At 48.4% G+C, this 23,358-nt stretch overlaps 1 protein-coding gene across 1 annotated transcript in view; it reads left to right on the top strand.

Moving 5' to 3' along the window:
- The window catches only part of LOC123514521 (RNA-binding protein MEX3B-like), a 71,565-nt gene extending 56,697 nt beyond the window's left edge, over window positions 1-14,868 (top strand). Inside the window, exons 2-3 of the mRNA XM_045272413.1 lie at window positions 4,688-4,774; window positions 6,010-14,868. Coding sequence (XP_045128348.1) covers window positions 4,688-4,774; window positions 6,010-7,625 — 1,703 coding nt within the window. The 3' untranslated portion in view covers window positions 7,626-14,868. The remainder of the gene's footprint in view (window positions 1-4,687; window positions 4,775-6,009) is intronic.
- Window positions 14,869-23,358: the final 8,490 nt, after the last annotated feature.

The following is a 23,358-nucleotide window of genomic DNA, read 5'->3' as shown; positions in this document are numbered from 1 at the left end:
GTTCTTTCCTCCTCCTCCTCCTCCTCCTCCTCCTCCTCCTCCTCCTCCTCCTCCTCCTCCTCCTCCTCCTCCTCCTCCTCCTTTCCCGAGCTAGACTTCCCGGCATTGAAAGAGAAGACGAGTTGCAGAAGGAAAGTGAGAGTCGACACTGACACTGACATTGAAACCCGCCGCCACTTTCCCCCCGCCAGTGTCAGGCTCAGGCGGCGGCCAGCTGATTCCCCACCTCCCCCCCACAAGAGTGCAGGTGATCAAGGTCAGTGGCGCGGCGGCCCCTTACCACTCCTCCGAGGGCGGAGAAACACGATCGGCGGAGAGAAAGTGCCAACAGTACCACCTCTTGGAGGAAAACTTACTCCTACGTCTCCTCCCGCACTGACCTACCCTCCAGCGCATTCTAATTCCTCCCGTCTCCTGCAGCAGTCACTCACCGTAGCCTTGCGCAGTTCTCTCCTGGCATCCCATCTTTCCTCACCTCACAGTGCCCCTCTGCGTACTGTAACGTACCATCCCACCTTCCTACTCAGCTTTTGTGGCTTTTCATCTCCCGGCCGCCATCCTTCCATCCTCTGCACCTTTTCACAACTTTGTCTTTCGGTTTTTACTTTAGTTTCGTCCTGCCCTGCGAATCTGTACAACTACGAGATCCAGATGTGCGGGGGACGAGCGCCGACGGGATCTAGTGGGGAGGGGAAGGTGCGTGTGGATGAGTGGTAGGGGGAAGGCAGCGAGGTACGGAAGGAGGGGGTGAGGGTGAATTTCTTGTTGGTTCCCTCACCTTGATCTTTACTGCCCTCGCCTCCCGCTCCCCCCTTCCTCCTCTGTTCTTTTGGAGTCCGCCTCGTGAGCGTCACTGACCTGTGCTACCCCAAGGCGGCCGCGCGGGGCTCCTCAGGGCCTTGTGTGTGTGTGTGTGTGTGTGTGTGTGTGTGTGTGTGTGTGTGTGTGTGTGTGTGTGTGTGTGTGTGTGCGCCGATGAGAGAGAGAGATAGAGAGAAGAGAGAGGGAGGGGGAGGAGAGCAGAAAACAGAAGCATTAGCCGTGGATGGGTTGAATGGCCACATGTCCTTGTGTGGCGGTGAGGGACGCAGGGATGGGATGGGAGTGACGGTCTGGTGTGTGTGTGTGTGTGTGTGTGTGTGTGTGTGTGTGTGTGTGTGTGTGTGTGTGTGTGTGTGTGTGTGTGTGTGTGTAATTCACCTCGGTCGTCTGCTGGTCACCCAGCCAGTCTTCCCCATTACGGAGCGAGCCCAGAGCTCATAGACCGATCTTCGGGTAGGACTGAGACCACAACACACAACACCGGGAAAGCGAGGCCACAACCCCTCGAGTTACATCCCGTACCTATTTACTGTTAGGTGAACAAGGGCCACACATTAAGAGGCTTGCCCAATTGCCTCGCCGCTTCCCAGGACTCGAACTTGGCCCTCTCGATTGTGAGTCGAGCGTGCTAACCACTACACTACGCGGTGTGTGTGTGTGTGTGTGTGTGTGTGTGTGTGTGTGTGTGTGTGTGTGTGTGTGTGTGTGTGTGTGTGTCCGCGTCCGCTTGCTTGTTTCTGTTTGTGTGGCTGTGTCTGGTGGACAAGGCACAGGCATTGGACGTGGCGTGTATGGCTGCGTGCCAGGAGTGCGCCGTGGTCACTAGGTCATTGGCTTCAGGTCCTGATCATGGATGAGGGGCAGGGCAGGAGAGGGGAGGGGGAAGAAGGGGCCTTCCTGTCGGGATGTGGAGATGGAAGGGCCGTGGGATGGGTGGTGGTGGTGGTGGTGGAGGTGGAGGTGGAGGTGGAGAGAAGTATGGTGGTGGTGTTCTTGCCGCCACATCCGGGGGGAATGCTCTCCACACTCCACCACGCACACACTCACTCACTCACCACACTCTTCCACGTGGATTCTAAACTTCAAGTCCACCCAAGCTTCTCCACCCTTCCACCATTTCCTTCCTGCCATCCTCACGCTCCCTCCACACAGCACAACCACGTGTTCCTCATTTACGCCTCACATCCCTCACCCAGCCAGCCGGGTTCCTCTGTTACATCTTTGTTTTCTTCCGAGAACCTGAGAGGCAGACAGGGTAGAAGAGTATTTCCCATGAGCCTCCTCCTCTGTGCCGTGGTTAAGACCGGTGTGCCGCCTGACTGCCTGGGAGGGAGGGAAGGAAAGGGGAGTTGGGAGGAGTCACTGACTGCTAACGTAACCACTTCCAGTATTATTACCTGTACGCACTCCATGTAGACGAGGCGCAGCGCAGACCTCTTCTCACCTGCCTGTTCTCACCTGGCTGTGTGGGCGCGTACCTTCAGATCGGACCATTGACCCGTACCCACCTCAGCGAAACCTGCGTTCCACAGGTCTGCCACCACCCAGGAGGCTATGAAATTGTTGGTGCTGTGTTGCGCTCTTTTCACCAAGCAAGATGTTCTTTTGCGTATTAATTCATTAATTCAATCATGTATTCATTTAGTAATTTTACACTTTCGCTCCTTGCATGTGTATCCGCGCTTCGTAATGCGTTCTTAAACGTAGATAGACAACAGCCTACCATCTTTTTATCTACAATTGTACTTCCTATACGACCTTTTAACTTTCCTCTTCCTACCAGCCTGTCTATCATCGAGCAGTTCATTTCAGGGTACAGGAATGCTTCAAATATTGCATTAAACAAAACCCGAGCACGCGTACATTTTTTTTAATTTAGCACAAGGAGGTGGAAACGACAAAACCACACCGGACCACGAGACCGAGACGCACGTGGCCCGTTCGTCATGGCGAGGCGCTGCCACTGCACTCCCTGCTGCCCATGCCAACACCTGGGCTGCTGGGTGAGGCAGGCCGCCGGGGATGCTCGTTTTGAGACCCGCCTCACCATTACTGAGCGCATGTCAAGCTGAGGAGTGTGTCGCGGGGTTAGGGAATAGATTGAAGCTTCGTATTATTCTTGGGTGAACACTATAGGCATGCTGGCCATCTTACCTACTACTCTCTCTCTTTCCTCCCATCGTCCACCTCACATGTATTTCACCCACTATATCTTCCCGTCGCCTCTCTGACCTTGCCCTCACCGCTCCCCGCCGCCGCCGCCGCCGCCACTCCACGCCCATCTTTGTTCTCTGCGTTCCTCCTCCTCGGGGATGGATTCTACATTTTCACACCCCAGGGTGGGCGGAGAGAGGGCAAGGGGTTCCATCACCCACTCGCCCAAAGTATGCACGCTAATGGGCAGACTGGGGTTCGCATTTCCATAATTATTCCTACTCGGACAAAAAGGTATTTGGGTAAAGGCTGGAGCCGGACCTGCGCGGCGCGGTGTAGGCGTGAGGCGACGAGGGCAGCTATTGTAGAGGAGGCGGCATGGGTAACGATTCCGCGGCGTTTATGGAGTATGTACGATCAGCATTAATGAGAGAGGCACGGGAGGAATGTGAAATGGTCGTGGCGTAAATACAAGTTTAATTTATGAGCCAATGTTCCTAGAAGGTTCTTAGTGAGAGACGAAGAGCAAGTGTATGTATGTGTTTTTGTTGTTGAGCTAAGCACCGCCAGTAATAAGATGTTGGGTAAAGAGAAGGGTTAGGTAAGCAATGCTATTAACCCGATGGCTGTAAATATAACTTGTGGAGACACAAATGTGAAGGGTTAAGAGCGGGTGTTGAGGTGGCTTGCCGCAGTGAGGCGCCCATAGGCAGCGATGTGGTGGCAAAGCCTGGGATCTTGTCAGTCAAGCATCGTGATCCCCTACACGGTGATAAGGATCCGGAGTGTGGTGGCGCCGCGATACTTCCCAAATAAACAATGGCTTGCCTCGTGTTTTCATATGTTACAAGTGATGGTGGAAACTGTTAAAAGATTGTATACCGTGGTTTTTCGTCATGTAGGTATTTGCTTTGGTCTTGAGTTGTAAGGTTTTGTGTAGATTATAGACAAGTGTTGGGTATCTTAGTAATGTTCTAGGTGGCATGAATATTGCGTACATGTAGTGAGACCTGAATAATTATTCAAGTCGACTATACAAGATCATAATGAATTAGTAAAAAGAGAAAGATATGCTTATTCGAAGCCAGAATAGTGCCATCACTTTAGCATCACAGTAACGACTACAGGGGAAAGAATGACCACTACAACATATACTTCTTACTGCCACCACTCAGTGCCATGCTCCACACCACCGCACAGTGCCATATAGTACAGCACTTTAACTAACCACATTGCACATTCACCGTGCTCCACACCGCTAACACCCTGCCTTGCTCCACACTACTGCTACCATTACTCTGTTAAGCATAACACCATATCAACATACAAACAGTACCACCACCACTGTCTTCATCAATCACCACTACTGCTCCAATTGAATACCCATAATAGCTACAATTGTTATTCCTATTATCTCAACAGCAATCATTAGGTCACCTCACTTTCAAAACACTGTCACAGATAAAAGAAAGAAAACAAAACTGCCAAAATGTCTTGTGTAAGTTGTCAAGCCATCACATTTTTAACATTATTGGCATCACGATATTAGCTATTTTATAGTATTATGTATAAATATGAAGTATTTAGTGGAGTGTGTGTGTGTGTGTGTGTGTGTGTGTGTGTGTGTGTGTGTGTGTGTGTGTGTGTGTGTGTGTGTGTGTGTGTGTGTGTGTGTGTGTCAGCAAGTACTAACAGACTTGTTCTGTTGCAGGCTGTAAGATCAAGGCTCTGCGGGCCAAGACCAACACGTACATCAAGACGCCCGTCAGAGGAGAGGAGCCAGTGTTTGTAGTCACTGGTGAGTGTTATCTGGAATTTATTCAGCCTTCGTGCAGTACTTCCTCTACTATATTTCTTACTAGTGGACTCAACCTCAGTGCTTCCCTTGCTTGTTCTCTCTCTCTCTCTCTCTCTCTCTCTCTCTCTCTCTCTCTCTCTCTCTCTCTCTCTCTCTCTCTCTCTCTCTCTCTCTCTCTCTCTCTCTCTCTCTCTCTCTCTCTCTTGTTTTTGTTGTTCTTGTTGTAAGGGGGTACATGCCTACATAGTGTGGAGTCTGGCTGTGCAGGTCACTAGTGGATCACGAGCAGGGGTTGAGGGCAGTGGGCAGGGTGTGGTGGCCGAGGTTTATGAACAGGGTTTGATGGGAGTGTGGTGAATAGGGGGTGTGGGTGGGTTCCATACCTTTGCTCCTTTAATGTGAATATTATGCTGGGCAGCCTTGTGCCTCCTCAAGGTAGGTAATTGTACTTGCCTGGCCAGAAAGAGATAATGTTGGATAGAGTAACAAGGCACTGAACAGCTTCAGGGAAAATACTGGGAAGATTAGCTAGGGTGCAGCAATATGTGTCAGGTGTATAGGTAGACAAGGCATAGTTGTGTGAATGTGGGAGAAGTGTGGGCTATGTACAATGAGTAGTGAAAGCAAAGTTAGCTTAAGTAAAGTTTGTTGGATACCAGGAACTGTGTTGATGATCAGCACCTTGGTAGGAATGCATTTAGGGAAGGGAGATGCCACGCTGTTGTCTTTGATAGTTCTTGGAGGCCTATTGTGTGAAAATCTCTCGGTTATTTTTAATCAATGTTGGTTTCTCGTGGAAAGGACACAGCAGTGTTCTGACATGACCTGTTGGTAATCCTTTCATGATTTAAGTATTAAGTATTTTCTCATGACTGCTCTTGTCTAGAGATGTGGAGTGAGAAAAAAATTGGGAGGGGTCATATATTAGGAAGGGAGAATTGGACTACTATATTTGGGCACTGTATCCCCTCTACTTTCTTTATCCTGAATACCATTCCTTCTTGACTAGCCAGCTGAGTGACAAACTTCTTTCTTGATAGCTTGCCTAAGTTCATGTTGGTGTGGTAGATGTAGCACCACATCTCTTTCTCTTCTGATGCTTCATCTTCCTCACTGCTGTCTTACTTCACTGTTTTACATTGTGTATCAGACTAAGAAGTAGCACTATTTAAGTGTTGTATCAGTGTATAGCATGGGTCTAACCACCACACTGATAAGAGTTGTGTCATGTGCAGGGCGAAAGGAGGACGTGGGCATGGCTAAGCGGGAGATCCTCTCAGCGGCAGAACACTTCAGCCAGATCCGTGCCTGCCGCAAGAATAACCTCAATGGCTCCATGGCTCCGGGCCCCCCGACCAACGTTCCCGGCCAGGTGACCATCCAGGTGCGGGTGCCATACCGTGTGGTGGGCCTGGTGGTGGGGCCCAAGGGTGCCACCATCAAGCGCATCCAGCAGCAGACCCACACCTACATCGTCACCCCATCGCGGGACAAGGAGCCAGTCTTTGAGGTGACTGGGTTGCCAGAGTCAGTGGAGCAGGCCCGGAAGGAGATAGAGGCACACATCGCCATGCGCACGGGCGGCCTGCTGGACCAGGATGAGCCCAATGCTGCGGCTGCCGCGGCCGCGGCCGCTGCTGCTGCAGCGGCTGCAGCTGCCCGACACCACCCAGACTATCCTGCTCCATCCCACGGCTTAGATAATTTGTTTAGCCCGTCATCTTCGGAGCTGGTGTCGTCACTGTACAAGCTCAACAATTCCTCGCTCAACGGTCTGGCCTCCATCAACGGCCTCACCAATGGGACCGGCCTCAATGGGCTCACCAATGGTCTTTCCAACGGTTCCACAATCAACAGTATCAACGGGCTGAGCGGGCTGAGTGGCAGCGGACTAGGCGGCATGACTAGCCTCAACAACACCCTCAACAGCCTCAATACTTTAAACCAGCTCAATGACCTCAACTCCGCCTTCACACTGCTAGGGGACACCAGTTCCTCGCTGCTTGGCTCTTCAGGCAAAGGCAGCGGGAGTGGCGGCAGCACTGGCGGCGGAGGTGGTGCCCTGGAGTCATCTCTCTTCTCGTCGTTCAGTGGCGGCAGTGTGGGCGGCACGAAGCTTGGCAGTGAGGTGACCAATGGCGGTGGCAACAGCGGCGGCAATGGACTGGGGCTGTATGGGGTGGACGAGGGCCTGGGATCTCTGGGCTCATCCATGGGATCCTCCCCATCCTTTGATCCTGCGCCCTCCAGCATCTGGGGTGAGCTTGGGCGGTCCATGAACTCCACTGTCAGCTCCAGCTCATCCCTCAGTTCCACATTCTCGTCTCTCTCCTCCACTCTGTCATCTTCACTGACGCGCCGGTCGTCGTCAGTGTCTGGGTCATCACCACCCTCCTCCCGACTCTCCCCATCATTAGAGGCCCACCCCCCAGCCCGCCGAACCAGCTCAGACTCTGCCCCGGGTTTAGCCTCCGCTCCCTCTCTGGCATCGCTCAATTCTGCACTGACGGGGGGCCTTGGAGGCTTAGGTGGGCTGCCCACCTCATCCCCTTCCTCTTCTTCCCCAGCCTCCACCCCAGATCTCACTCAGCAGCTGAACGCCTTCCAGGCTGCCCCGGGGCTGCCCCCGTCACCTGCTACCTCCACAGGCGCAGCCATGACTCATCTGGTGAATGGGCTGGAGGAAAAGAAGCGCTGTGTTACTTGCTGCGAGTCAGAAGTGGTGGCCGCCCTTGTACCCTGTGGCCACAACCTCTTCTGCCTGGACTGCGCCAACAAGCTGGTGTCAGAGGCAGCTGAGTGCCCAATTTGTCGCATGAAGGTGACGCAGGCCATCCGCATCTTTTCCTAACGCGGCACTCAGCCTCACCACACGCCGCCAAGCTCGACCCACCAGCTTATAGATTATATTAGTCTGTATAGCATATATTTGCAGATTGAAGAGTATTATCTTTAAAAATTAATAATGATTTTTTATTAAAATATTGTGAAGATATTTTTATTTCATTTTTTCTTACGAAATGTAAAGCATTTTTAATGTATGACTCATGTGAGTGCCGGGCCGGGCCAGGCGGCCAAGCGTCGGTGCTGGACGCGGGTCCTTCAAGTCAGAGCGGAGAACAGCTGTTGTCAGGCTGTGATAGGCGGGCCGCGCCCCGCCAACAACTGCCAAGGGGTTATGCCCCTCCGTCGATCTCCCACTGTTTCCTGGGTACTCCGGACGGCTCGGAGCGGGGCGGGGCAAGGCGGGCGGCCAGGAGGGCAGGCAGGCAGGTGAGCAGGGAGGCAAGCAAGCAGGCAGGTGGGCAGACCAGCAAGGCCAGCCAGCCTGGCCCAAAGGGTGAAGCCAGTACCTATCCGCTCCCAGATCTGAACTGTTGGCATCCACCGCTCTTCTGTTCACCCATCCGCCCCCTACTCCCCACTACTCACCCCGTCTGTCCGCCCGACCGCCCGCCCAGCCTCCAAGCTGCCACACAACGAATGCAACATATCCTCATCAGCTCCATGTGAGCTTGTCAGCCGCCCACCATCCAGCCAGCTGCCCGCCTGCCTGCGGGTGGCCAGGTGGCCAGTGGGTAGTGTGGGAGGGCTCCAGGATCAGCGGGGCCACCTCAGGCCGGCTCCGTGACCCACCCACCTGAACGATCGCCTCGTGCCTTCACCCCACACGCCCGGCACCACCTCTACCCCATCACCACCACCTCCACCTCTTTCCCTACCTACCATGCCAGTCCCTATCCCACCACCACCACCACCACCACCACCTCCACCTCCACCTCCACCTCCACCTCCACCTCCACCACCACCACCACCACCACCACCACCGCCCAGGAGCCACCCACCAGAGTTGACCCAGTTTGTGCATTCATGTAATGGAAGCAATACAGTGATATTATCTTAGTCATAGTGCTTTATCTAAGTTCTTGCTCATTATTGATATAAAGAAAAAAAACTATGAAATGTGAAAACTTTATTTTGTATAGAGATGGAAAAATCAGTATTCTAGACCAATTTTTAATTTCCAATATATTTAATTATCAATACATTTTTGTGATAATGTTTGTTTGAGTCTGACTTGAAGGACTAAGCGTCGTGCACGTGTTACACATGATCCCAGTGTGGTCGGGGCCCAGGGAAGGGCCCGGGAAGAGCTGTGGGGAGCACCAGGGTGCCCACCCTACTCCCCTCGGTCCCTTGTGGGGCCTTCCGACCCCTTCCAGGCCTGGCGATGAGTAGTTTGCCAAGTTGTGTCCCTCCCCTTGACAACGCACGAGGCCGGGCAGGTGTCGCGGGCCCTGGGACGCGGTGGGGCCCTGCACCACCACGGGACAGTTCAGAGTTCTCTTGGCTGAATCAAGGCAAGATTATTTAGTTTTAAGGTAATATATATATTTTTGTCCTAAGATTTATATTTTTCTTTTTCTTTTAATGGAAGTTTACAGTTGAGTGTTTTTAGTTCCTTTATGATATATTTTTTCTACCTGTCATTAATAGCGAGTGTCTATGTAACTTTGTTTACCTACCCTGTATGAGGGTAAGTGAGTCCCGGGCCCTGCGCCCCTCACCCCGCATGCACGCCCTCCCCGCCGCCCACCTGGCAGGGTGCGGGCATATTGGTCAAGGTATTTAGGTGCAAAGTTTGTCTAAAGGTATTTTTTTGTAATTAGGGAGAGAATTGATTTAGTTTGAAGCCCTGTAGTTCTTAACAGATAATCAGCGACAGACATGAAGCTCTGAGCGTGAGTAATATTACTGATAGTTTAAAAGTGTTATTATACCCTTTCGATTCTCACCCAAACTGTTTGATATTCATTTTGTATCAGTGTTTCCTGGGGTGACTCCCACTGACGAGTCTGTATGTCTCGGGGACGGAGCGGGGTGGGCGTGGCATACCCGCTTCCCGCCCACACCTCCATCCCCAGTGTAGCTGGGAATCGAGAAGAGGGTGCTTTCCCGCCGCCCCCCCGGCCCACCAGTGGGGCGGGACGCGGGCGGCCGCCACCTCGCCGCCTCCCAGTATAAACTCTAGTAACTAATATACCCAACCCCATTGTATCTTACCATAGAGCACAACTTAATCGCTATTTACAAAGATGAAAGTTTACGTAGTTTTCATATATCTATTTTAATATATATGATTTATTAGAGGAAAATTTATGGTGTAATTTGTTTGTGTAGCCTAGTTGAGTGATCTAAGAAATTATTTTTATTACCTTATTTCTATACTGTTTCTGAGGACATCAGAATGCTGTAGTGTTGTAGGTGTCCTGTTGTGGTGTAGTCTATATCAAGTGAGAAGACGTTATTTTTCATTCGTTTTTTTACAAAAGAGCTGAACAACCACATCGCCTTTGTGTTTGCTGTTGTGTGTGACGTGTTGGCCCGCGCCGCCGCCCGGGACACCGTTTAAGCGGCCAAGAGTCGAGGTGCAGCGCCGGATCACCACCTTCCTCTCCAGCTCGAGGCGCTAAACGAGGCTGAGCCATAAGTTGCGGCCGCACCTGGAGGTCACCCCTCGCTGGGCAGAGGCACCATGGACCCTGATCAGAGCCAAGTCTTAAAGTACTGATGCATTGCCTTGTGGCTTAGCACCTTTTTCGCCCCGACCTGCATGCTTGCCGCCAGCGTGACAAGCAGTCCGGGTCTCGCACTGTGGCAGAGGGCGGGAGACGGACAACATCCCGTCCCGCCGACCACCCGCTGCCCACTCCAGGACCACTCCATACCCTCTCCTCTGCGTCGCCCGTCCTGCCTAACCCTCCTCCCGCGGTCATTCAACGCTAGCCAATCAAAGCTCAGCATGACGGGTGGAGGCGGAGGGGCGAGGGCTGGTGGAGGGCCCGGAAGCGGCGGCGGGTTATCTTGGTTCAGAAAAATATAAAAAAATAATAATAATAAATCGGTGGAAACGTTTGGTCAGCAGCTGCTTCGTTCCATGGGTCTTCCAGTACAGCGTTGAACAACTGTCGTCAGTGTCATAAGTTAGTTCACAATACCTATGCACTCTAATCCGTAATGAGTTTATTTTTTGTACTTTTCTACAGCGCCGTATATATATTGTATGGTAATTTTTCATAAAATCGTAGTGTATACTTAGGATGATAAACAAAATGATAAAAATACCAAAAAATATTCTATGCTTCTTGATGAAGGCTTCCCGCGTTAATCGGTGTGTACAGGGAAGCTGGGGCGGGGCCCGGTGGCCGCTCCCCCCCCAAGGCGGCGCCGCGCCCCACCCCAGGCACAACCTATTGCAATAATTCATCAATGATTGCTACACTATTTTCAAGAGATTTTTTGTCACTTATGCAAAAAGAGAAATATTTAAAACCCCTTCAAGTCAGTTTGTGGCAGCCAGCCCGCCCCGACAGTGGGCCGGGCTGCAGGGGGCCTGACGCAGCCCTCGGGCTCGGGCGGGCGGCTGCCTGGCTTGCTCCTGCTCAGTATTTTGTAACGTAACAGATTTCTCAATAATAATAATAATGATAATAATAATAATAATAAATAATAATAATAATAATAACCATTGCAGGGACACTCATCGTCTCCAATTGTTTTTATCCAAATGTGATTTTTTTCTTTCTTTCGTTTTAAGTGGTTAAGCGCAGTGTCGGTGCGCGTGCCGGGGCAGGCGGGGCCGCTGGGGGCGGGACCTGGGCGTGGGGCCCACCGCCGCCCCGCCCACCTGTTCCCCGTCATATCCCACCCAAGTTCCACTCACAATATAGTCTATATACTTATAATAATGATATATATTTGAGTATCAAGTATATTCTCGTAGACATGAGCGTTCGTAACGATGTTCTGAGGTAACTAGCGAGGAGAGCCGCCGCGCCGCGCGTCCCCGACCACTTCGGGTCCGGCAGTGCTGGACACTCTCCCGCAGCCGAGACTCGCTTCAAAATTGGGATTGTTTAGCGTCACTGAGGGGACACGTCAGGTCACTTAAGTGAACAGAGATCGGAGCTTGTAGCGAGGACCAGCGTGTTGCAGCAGGGAGGCTCGCGAGGCCAAAAGCATATGCTCATTACCTGTGTCCGCGCCAGCCAGCGCCCAGGTTGGTGACGGCTGGTGCGGCCGCGCTATTTTTCCCAGTATTCAGATGTAAGGGGAAGTGTAGCCAGTGGTGGACGCTCCTACAACCAGACGCTGCTCGCCACTTTTGATTTCTTTATTGGCCAAGTAGTGGCCATTATCACTCACACTGTAGAGGGCATAGAAAGGTTGTTACACCTGCCCTGGCGGCGTCTGGGTATGGGTCGCGGCCACTCTGGTCCACACTCCGCCCTCCACCTCTCTTCTCGTGCTCTTTGGTATTGTTGCCTTATATCTGGAGAGCGAGGGAGCCGCGCCGCCACGTCCCGCTAGGCCGCACAGGGGTCGCCCTCACGCCGCCCGCCCCTCGCTTGGAGGCTGCTCATAAAGAAGGATCCAGCGGGTCGCTGGGCGCCCTCCCTCACCCTCTTTCTGGCCATCAATAGTTAATAAATATTTATAGTTATAATGGTAATATATTCTTTATAATGCTGATATAAAAAAAATTAAAAAACCGAGCATAAAGAGTAGCCCCCGGAATATATCTCTGCTGACGTGTCTTGGGGCGGGGCGGAGGTCGTGGCCGCTTGTCCCGCCCCGGGAAACTCGGCGCCAGCGATAGCTTCGTTCTGCATGTTTCGTACAATATTCACTAGAGGGAGAGAGACAAAAAGTGTGTGTGTGTGTGTGTGTGTGAGTGAGTGAGTGAGTGAGTGAGTTAGGTTGAATGAGTGTGAGTGTGCGTGGACGCGCACGGGTTTGGATGCGACTGAATTCGTGAGTGAAACTGGAGAGTCAGTAAGTCGGAGTGAAAGAGGACAGATCTCACATGCCAGGAGCCGCTGTTCACCGCGTCTTGGAGGAGGCGAAGGGAGGGAGAGAGGAGGAGGAGGCAGGGCACAGGTGAGGCTGGCCTGGGTGAACGCGGCGTGTCCCTCAGCATTACCTACAATGCTTTGCTTTCCGATCCGCCACCGTTTTTTTTTTTTTTTTTTTCTCCAGAAAAGTGTATATGTTTAGTTTATTTTTATATTAGAAATAGTTATTATGTTCCTAAGTGAGCTAGTACTAGAATGACTTACTTTTTTCTTTCATTTATCACCTGTAAAAATGAATGTTTGGTTTGTGTGACAAAGGGGGAGTGCCGCGCCTCCCAGCCAGCCGCCCAAGCCCATCTGCCCTTACTTCAGCTCGTGCTTTAAAATTATCATACAAACTTTCCCCGATAATGATTGAGATTTGGAAGCGAATCAGAGTGTTGCATCCAGCACAAGTGGCTGACGGGCGTGTGCCGCCAGGTTGCCGCCGCAGCCCCGAGCCTCCTGACATGTCTTTTCTTCATCTGTAACCAGAAGCAATAACGTGTACTCGGTAGTGTGTTCTCGTGTCAACTTGATATTGTGACCAGTGTAAAAACTTAACAAAAATAAAAAAAATCTGATGGCCACGACGGTGCTGGATGTAAGGCGGACAGAGGCAGGCCAGGACCCGCCAGTTTTTGTCATTTATCAAGTATGTAGTGAGTATTTTTTCACGATCTTGACAGTGGTGTCGCCGTATTGTAGCAGAGTAGCAGTCCAGTCTCGGTTGTGTAGCGGCGTCCCGGTGCCGGAGGGCCGCCCCGTCACCCCCACTCATTGTACCACCCGGCCCATCAACCTCATGAAAATTCTAGTTGTGTGAAGTGCTTGATGTTGTGGTGACGGCCGCCCCCCCGCACCGCGACCCACCCTCGTGTGTAAGGCCCCTCCCCACACCCGGACCCGGGGCGGACTCCCACCATACCTCACCACACTCTGTTGTCCATCCCATAGCCTCATAGCTAAATATATCTGTATATAATTATATATAGAGAGAAACAAATATATACACTTTATAATTTTCTCAAGATATTTTCTACCATAATTTCAGAAGCGTTATGTAACACTGGCTCAGTTGAGTGTTTCTGAAGACCTGATGCTGCCCATCTCCCGCCCTTCCCTTCCAGTTGCCCTCCGGCACAGAGTCCGCCCCTCGCCCCCTCCCTCCCCTTCGTCTTCTTCCTCATCCTCTTCCTCTTCCTCCTGGTAGAAATATATTTTGCTACCCATCTATACTGTTATTATCAATATGTAATTTTATTACGTAGGTTAATTTGTTAATGATAATAATTATACTTTTTTATTGGTATCAGTGAAGCCAGAGTACTTCTTACACGGGCATCTTAAATACTATTATAATTAGGTCTCACGAGGTCAATGGAAGCCGGGTTGTCCAGGGCTCTCTACTTTGACTTGACAAAGAAAACGTGAACTAGTCAAGCGTTTGGTTACTTTTATCTTCGATCCTCGGCCACTAGCCCATTATTATTATTATTATTATTATTATTATTATTATTATTATTGCTGTGTTGTTGAACTCAAAACTAATTATTGTTTTTTTACAAGTTTGTCTAGTTGAAGCTTGTGGAGATCTTTTATGACAAGGTGTTTGGAGGCTGAGGCGAGGTGGTGGTCGCCGGGGCGAGGGTAGGGGGGCGGGGTCTGGCTCGCCGCCCCGCCCCGCCACACCCCGCCTCGCAGACGTGGCATCAGCCTTGCCTCAGCAGACACACGCAATTTTTTTTTAATGGATTACTATATATTATTTTCCTACCATATGTGTTTATTTTGGATAGCAATATGGCCTCAGTGTACCTTTATTTGCTTGAGCCTGTTTGTTTGTTTGTTTGTTTGTTTGTCACTGGGAGGCGGGTGGGCCGACCCCCCACTCCCTCCTGCGCCAGGAGCTCGCAGACCGCACCATCTCCCTCAGCCTGTACACCCTAGTTCCATATTAAGATAATGTATTCCCATATATTTTTATTATTGATGTTTCCATATGCATATTATTAAAAATAAATGACAAAAAGAAATATGAACAAAACATATTTTGGAGTTAATACCTCTGTGGCTGCTGATCCACTGTGGTACTTAAAATATATGTATGGTTAATTTTTCATGTTTGCTAATAATTTTATTTTCTGATTTTTGTGAGAGTGATTCAATAGATAAAATAATAAAGTTACATGTATTAAACGTGTTGTATTCCTTGCCTCGCCTCTCCACCCTGGGGACGCTGAGTGGCGCGAGTGGCGACTGGGGATGCGCTTCCTGCCTACGTGACGGACTTTCGCAGAGCTGAGGAAACACGGCCTTGCCAGCGAGGCGTCACCTTCTTGATGACACACGTTTGTAAGTGATTGAGTCAGCTTTCCTGCGTCTTCACTGGTGCAGGAAAATCCCAGCAAAATCAATATAATTAGTTTATTTATTTATTTTATTTATTTTAATCCTATTCTGCTATCACCTCCGTCACCAGCACAATAGGGCGTGGCGGGATGATAGCGATGAAGATGACAGGGTGATGATAGTGGGAGTCAGGATGGAGTGGTAGCGCATGGGTCGACAAAAGGTCCTGGAGAGAATATAAGCTAAGGAGGAGCAAATATCACTATGGTGCACATGGTTAAAGTGAAGTGCTTGGAGGTGGTGGTGGTGGTGGCGGTGACAGCACTGCAGGCGGAGGGAAGGCGCAGTTCCTGTCACAGCAACACTAAAAATAACCTGAGCACTGAAGGAGGCTGTACATGGAGTGAGGATGGTGTAGAGGGCTTAGAGTGTTGCAGTGAATGTTGGGTGAGGTGCGGGAATGACTAAGGGGAGGAAGGCAAGCCAGAGAGAGGAGGGTGGTTAGCATGGCTGGCGGCATCGATTCCTCACCCTCCCTTCCATGGCCACTCCCTCCCTGCCGCTCCTGTCTGTCACTCTGCCGCTTCACAGGGTTTTATGTTAAGTTTTCTTTCTGTAATAATTAGTTAATCGCCATACACTCAACAACAGCTGGGAGAGAAGCAATCAGACGTCATCAGTGACCTCGTCCGTCAGTGGGAAGGATGTGGTGCGCCGCGTCATGACGGGTTATTTATATTACTCGCCACCGTCAAGCGATCTGCGGCCACGCACGCTATCATTTGCTTCCTGCTGTATTGAGAGCCTTTTGAATATTACCACTTGAACTTCATTAACTGAAGAACAAAATGTTAGGGAAAAATCCTGGTTTCGGAGAAGTATTAATCATGACTTAAATTCTGTCCAACATAAGTGTGCTTCTGTCCAATGAGTTTTGTTCTCTTGTTGAATATTCCTTGCTTAAGAAAAAAAAAAACCGTTGTCGACTTCCTATCGATATTGTAATGAAATACGACGTGACAGTTCCACAGATTTCTTACTTATTACTCACCCAGAAGAGTGCGTATGATGGCAATTGCAAGCAGTAAGGTGAGACAGAAATGTGACGGCTAAGGTAACGGATCCATAAATGAAATATTCTTTGCTTTCGTGTCCTGAAGGTAAGGCAGAGAACCAAGGAGCAAGGGAGGCAGAGCAGACCATACTGCTGGTGACCTGAGAGAGAGAGAGAGAGAGAGAGAGCCGAGACATTTTCCTTTGTATCTTAGGCATGCATGTATCAGAATAGATAAGCGATCCAAGTTGAAATATTTTGACCTTGAAACTCGGAAAGCCTGCATAGACTTGAGCTAGTGTGGCTGACGGCTTAACCGTCAGCCAATGGATGAGACTTTTACCCTGTGTTGATCTATAAAAGAGCAAGGAAAAATAGAGAAGAACGTTTATATGGAAAAGCGGAACTGCTCAGTAACAGACAGGAAGAAAAATAAGCGCTAATTCAAGGAAGTAAGAAACCATGCAAAATAAACAGAATAGGGAAAAAAAGTCAAGAAGAGAAAGAAAAATATGAAAAAGAAGACTAAGAGGAGGAAAAAGAAGAAGCACCTTGAGTGAGGTAATGCGTGACAGCCTGGCTCCCACCATCCCCCGACCTGCATGTCCACCGCAGTGCAGCCAAATATTGCCCAGTGCGTGGTGGCGCGAAGATGGTGCTGGAGGTGAGGGAGGGGAGCGAACGGCACGGCAGGGAGGTGGTGGATGGCGCTGAGGGAAGGAGAGTGGAGGGGCAACAGAGGCGGGTTGTGGGGGATGATGAAAGCACAGGGTAGATGGGGAGATGGGAGTGAAGGCTGGGATAATGAATAGCAAAGGTGAATGTGAAAGGTATAGACTCTATACCTTTCACATTCACCTTTGCTATTCATACTATAGAGGAAGGGGATGTTACAATGCACAGGAGGAGACAGAGGGATAGACCATGATGACAGGATAGAAACAGGTGTTACAGGGGAGGGGATGAGTGTTGCAGGAGAAAGAATAGGGGTTAGAGGAAAAAGTTGAGTGCTGCAGAGTGAGGAACATGGTGTATAAATGCAAGGATAGGGATAATAGGGACGTGGGAAGATATGGAAGAAAACAAGAGGAACCGGGCTAGTGTTAAATGGCAGACAAGTTACCAAGTGAAGGGACAGGAATAACAGAGAAAGAGACGGTACTTAGAGGAAATTGATTGAATATTACAAGGATAGAGGTTGAGACAGAAGTTACAGGTGAAGGCACAGGGATTGCAGGGGATGAGATGGGGATACAGGGGCAAGGGCAGGGTAGGGCGTGGATACATTCAGAAAATTAATGAGTGCGTGTGCGTTAGAGGAGGTCGGTGGTTCCTGCTCTCCCCACCTCCCATCGCAAGCCCCGTCGCCATGACAACCTCTTCCTCTCCCACCGTACTCACCTCCTCGCCAGGGTCGCCTTTAAACAGACTCGTCCGCGCGCGCACGCACTCACGCACGCACGCACGCACACACACACACACACACACACACACACACACACACACACACACACACACACACACACACACACACATTATCTTTTACCTGTTTACCAAAGTTACCAGTAGCATTTTTTGTACAAGAGTGTTCGGAGGTAATAATTGTAATGTTTGTGTGGGATTACATTCTCTCTCTCTCTCTCTCTCTCTCTCTCTCTCTCTCTCTCTCTCTCTCTCTCTCTCTCTCTCTCTCTCTCTCTCTCTCTCGCTTTCTGAGATTACACACACACACACACACACACACACACACACACACACACACACACACACACACACACACACACACACACACACACACACACACACACACACACACACACACACGAGCCACCCATGTGTTTGAATTGTGTTTGTTTCTTTACTTGTCTGTATGAATGGTTGGACATACTCGTGTGTGTGTGTGTGTGTGTGTGTGTGTGTGTGTGTGTGTGTGTGGTATATGCATACATACATGCGTGGATAGATAGATAGATAGATAGATAGATTGACATTGATAGACCGACAGGTAAACAAACAAATATATAGACAAATAGAGAAGCAAACAGACAGACAGACAGATAGATAGATAGATAGATAGACAGACAGACAGACAGATAGACAGACAGACAGATAGACAGACAGACAGAAAGACAGACAGATATACAAATATACAGACAGACAAAGACATAAACAAAGAGATAGATAGATAGACAGATAAATAGATACATAAATACATAGACAGACAGACAGACAGACAGATATATGAATAGAGAGCCAGACAGACGAACAGATAGATAGATAGATACAAACATACTTAGACAGACACACACAGACAGACAGGCAGATAGATAGATAGATAAATAAAGAAAGAGATAAGTTGACAGACACACACAGACAGATAGATTGATTGAGAAATAGATAAAGAGATAAACAGACAGACAGAGTGAATGATACATAGATTGAGAGACAGATCGATACACAGCTAGGTGGATACACATGCTCATACACATATACTAACACGTATATACATTTGATCTACGCACCCCTGGCTGAGATCTATTACCTGGCACAGTAATGCTACATGCGTGCACCGCCACAAATATCAAGGATTGCTTGATTCACCGCCGTCTCCAGAAGATGTTTTACCTTTCTTTCTTAACTTTTCTCTTCCATCACCAGACTACAGCACACTTATGATGACAAGATAATCCCAAATACACATTCATACATGGTTAAAGTGAAGGTGGAAGTAGATAGATAGATAAATAGATAGATAAATAGATAGATATGCAGGTTTCATTTCACACACACACACACACACACACACACACACACACACACACACACAGGCATGGGGGGGGTGCGCTGGGAGGCTCCGCATTGCAGACTATTGAGGAGAAGGTTGCCAGGTGTCGCCTTGCAGCTATTTTGGGAACATTTCGTCTGTGCACATTCCAGCCCCTCTCCCTCCCCCGCCTCCTCCTCTCTCTCTCTCTCTCTCTCTCTCTCTCTCTCTCTCTCTCTCTCTCTCTCTCTCTCTCTCTCTCCATACCGCCCTCTTCCTTCCTCTCCCTTTTCCCTACTCAATCCTTTCACTCTTTTCCATCTGCTTATTCCTACATATTCTGTGTACCTTTTTCTTCTCCATTATTTTCCTTCTTCCTCCCGTCTCCTCTTTTTTCCATCTTTTTCTTCCTATATTTTCTTTTCCCCTATCTTCTTTCTCTTGTTTCTTCTGTACTTTTTTTTTTTATCTTTTATTTCATCCTCTCATCGTATAATTTTACTTCCTGGTGGTGGTGGTGATTGTGGTGGTGACGGTAATGAAGTAAAAACCTGGTTGGTGGTGGATCAAGTGGTGGTGACCTTTCTGATGGTGTTTGTGGTTGTTATGATTGGGGCGATGACTGTGATCGTGGTGATTGTAATGATGAGGATTGTGGTTGGCGATGAGTGTGGTAGTTTTGAGAATATTGGTGATGATTGTGGTGATAGTTGCGGTGATTGCAGTGTATATGACTGTGGTGGTGATGTTTGATGTAGGGATTACTGTGGTGGTAATGATTGAGGTGGTGATATGGAGTTGGTGGTGATGACTGGTGTTGACAATAGTAGTGATGACTTTTTTTTCCGCCATATTGTTGATGATGACAAAGTTGTTGGCACGGGAATGTGTTTTTGTTTATCATTCGCCATTGTCATCATCATAATGTTTGTTTCCTTGTTTGTATTTGCCAACAGTGTTGATTGGCTGGCTGGATGGCTGGATGGCTGGTTGTTGTTGTTGTTGTCGGTGTTATTGTTGTTGCTGTTGTTGTCAAGATCACTATCATTATTGCTATATTCCTCCTGTTCCTTCTCCTTCTGCTCCTCATCATCACCACCATCACCACCACCGGCACCACCAGTACCAGCACCACTACCACCACCACCATCACTAAGTCACCATTATTACTTCCATCATGGGCTTTTCCCCTTCGCTGTCTCACTCATAGCGCCACTCCCAGCACCACCACCACCACCACCACCACCATCGCCACCGCCGCCGCTTTACCAAGCTGGCGGGGAGCAGAGGGCCGCGAGAAGGGTGTCAGGGTCGCCAAAAGGCCGCCGGCACACGCCACGCCGCTTCACAAATGCTTGCTCTGACGCCCGTGCATTAATCAATTAGGATAAAAGAGATGGACAAACGGACAAAAAGACAGATGAACAGATAGATAGATAGATTGATTGATTGATAGATAGATAGATAGATAGATAGATAAATAGGTAAATAAATAGATAAGTAAATAGATACATAGATAGATAACCGAGCAAAACAACTGGGTAATGAAAGGATAATAGAAAGATAGACAAACGGACAAAAAGACAGATGAACAGATAGACGTATTGAAAGATAGATAGATAGATACATTAGGGAGGCAGTGGCGTTAGTGGTTAAGGTGGTGAGTGTGGGATCGGGTAGACGTCCACGCGTAGGTTCGAATCCCACCACATACCATTTTGAAGCTATGCCATTTGTCGAGTAGTTTAAAGTTACCCACATGTCACCATGATACCCAGGTTCAAAGATGCGCTTGGTTGGTGATATGGGCCCTAATATGAGTACCACTATAAACAAAATTGCCTACGCCACTAATGGGCGGAAGCTTAACAGCGTTTATCACATATACTCTTCAAGTATGGCTACAGACGCTATAGGCCATAACATGAAAAAAAGGATAAGTAAATGAATAGATTGATGTATAGACAAACAAAATAACTGGGTAATGAAAGGACAATAGAAAGAACCTTGTAGCATAAGAGTAAAAGCCTATTGATGGGGAGAAGCCTTCGTTTTTACTATCCCGTGTCTCGTACATAAGGTAATATAGTATCAATTATCACATGCAATCTCGTGAGGAGTAATAGATCATGTATTGTTTGTTCTTCCTTTGTGTTCCTTTGTGTTGCGGTGTAGAAAGAGCTCGCATTATCGTTTTTTTTTTTTTTTTTACATTAGATTATAAATTGTGGTGTAAATGATGACAAACAGCCTCGCAAGAACCAATAGATCCTCTCTTGCCCAGTGTTTCTTTGTGTTCCTTTGTGTTATTTGAGTAGAAATTGCTCGTCGCATTGTCCGTCTATTCATTCATTCCCTCCATCTGGCGTCTTGTAACGAAGGCAACAGTACAAGGAAAAGATCAGCGAGCCATTTACCAACACTGCCTCAGCTACAGATTCGGCGTGAAACAACTGCTTGCTCACCACCACCACCATCACCGCCCTTGCTTGTGTGCAGTCTCCAAGGCCAGACGTCGCTCCTCCCTCCCTCTCTCTCTCTCTCCCTCCTCCTCCTCCTCCTCCTCCTCCTCCTCCTCCTCCTCCTCCTCCTCCATCCCTCGCAGGTTTACAGTCTGCACGGCCGCCACCTAACCTACGTACACTGGCACGTGAATGACATCGATCCTTGAACGTTTCGTAATCTCTGTAACCTTCTCCTTTATCCTTTTTATTGTTCACTTCATGATTTTGCATTTCTCTTATTTGATTTTTTTCTATTTAGTTTTTGGTGTGTGTGTGTGTGTGTGTGTGTGTGTGTGTGTGTGTGTGTGTGTGTGTGTGTGTGTGTGTGTTTTATCCTTTTATTGTTTACTTTATCATTTTTGTTGAGTTTCTTGTTCGTGTTTCATTATTTCATTACTTTTAGTTTCATTTCGTGCAGTGATGTTCTCTTTTTTATTTATTTTTTTTTATTGTTTACTTCATAATTTTGTATTTCTTTTCTTTTATTTTTATTCTTTACCTCTTTACTTCTATTTGTGGTGGTGCTAATAATGATCATGCAGGTTTTGAATGAAGAAAGTATGAGAGGGAATGTGTTGTATCGGGGATGAGAGGACGAGCTTAGCGTCAATGCCTGGGAGCTGTTTCTAGTCATCCCTCGAACAAACTGAGCCTTCTTTAACTTACTGCAAACGTTCCCTCGTCTCATTCATAGATAGATAGAAGTAAGCCAGTCTTTAGCTGCTCCCAGTGGACCCTCTGCTCCTCCCTGTCTACAAGGCTTGCGTGTCCTTGCAGGTAACAACACAATTATTTTTTCTTCGCATAATTTGACCGACGATATCATAAGTAGAGTCCAACACTCTAGTACACTTCCATAAGCCATTTGACTTGTCATGTATTGTCCTGACGTTGACTGACGGTAACTAATAACCTTGACTGCTTAAAAAAAAAAAAAAAAAAAAAAAAAGCACCACTAAACAGAATAAATAAGTAAGCTGTCTACCTCTTAACAAGAATAATCTTACTACCGCATCTCGTCTTCCCTAACAACACTCAGCTATATTATCCTTCTTGGCACATAATTCCTCCTATATTTCAGTGGGAAACTTCATGTTCCGTCTCACTAAACAAGCCTCTTTGGCGCCGAGTGTTGCCATCTTTGCTGCGCGTCCCGCTGTGCCGTTGTGCTGCCGTGGACCAGTGCATGTGTTGGAATTGCCTCTCTGTTACCAGGGCGGAACAAATTGCTCTCCTGCATCGTCTCACCATTATATATCGGGACGAGGTTAAATAGTATTTGCTTCGCCAGTCTCTTTGAGTGACACTCCCCAGCGTCTTTTGAAGATAAAAGACTGCAGTACAGCGCCACAGTCTGCACAAATGTTGTGGTGCAATGCTGCGTATCTTGCAATCTAATGCTACTTTTGTGAGAATATTGCCCCTTTGAACCGGATATCAGAAGGCCTGCCCTTCTCTTGCCGCCTGACTGGACCATGCGTAGTACTCATTCTTCTACCATAGCTGTTTATTTTATTCATGCTCGTATTCACTTTAGCATTTTTTTTTTTTACCAGATATAAAAATTTCTGAAAACAAATACTGTATTTACATTTTAGCTTGAAAAGTCTATTATATTGCGTGTGATATACGTATAAGGATTTTATTTTGACCCTCATCATTAAATAGAACTAGTCACTCGTCCCGTAGCTGTGTAGACGGAGAGTCTCGCCATGTGACTTGTCATCTCTCTCATCACTAGCACTGGCATCGGTAAGACTTGTTTAATACTTGTACTCACATCTTGCCATTCAATTCCTCATGAAAATCGGAAGTTTATGTATTCTTGAAATGTCAATTATCGTACCGGCAAGCATTATAGGCACACTTTAATCAGACACTTCATCCACTTCTACACCCTCGGGGACTTAGCCTACCTTGAAACGCTTCCTATTGACAACCATAACTAACAAAACCCACAGAGGTGATCAGATGGGTTTTATATGAGTACCTTTCCTAGTGGCAGTTTATAGATT

Source organism: Portunus trituberculatus, chromosome 38, assembly GCF_017591435.1.
Source record: "Portunus trituberculatus isolate SZX2019 chromosome 38, ASM1759143v1, whole genome shotgun sequence".
NCBI lineage: Eukaryota > Metazoa > Arthropoda > Malacostraca > Decapoda > Portunidae > Portunus > Portunus trituberculatus.
The sequence above is the reverse complement of the archived record's forward strand: the minus strand, read 5'-3'. Positions and strand labels throughout refer to the sequence as shown.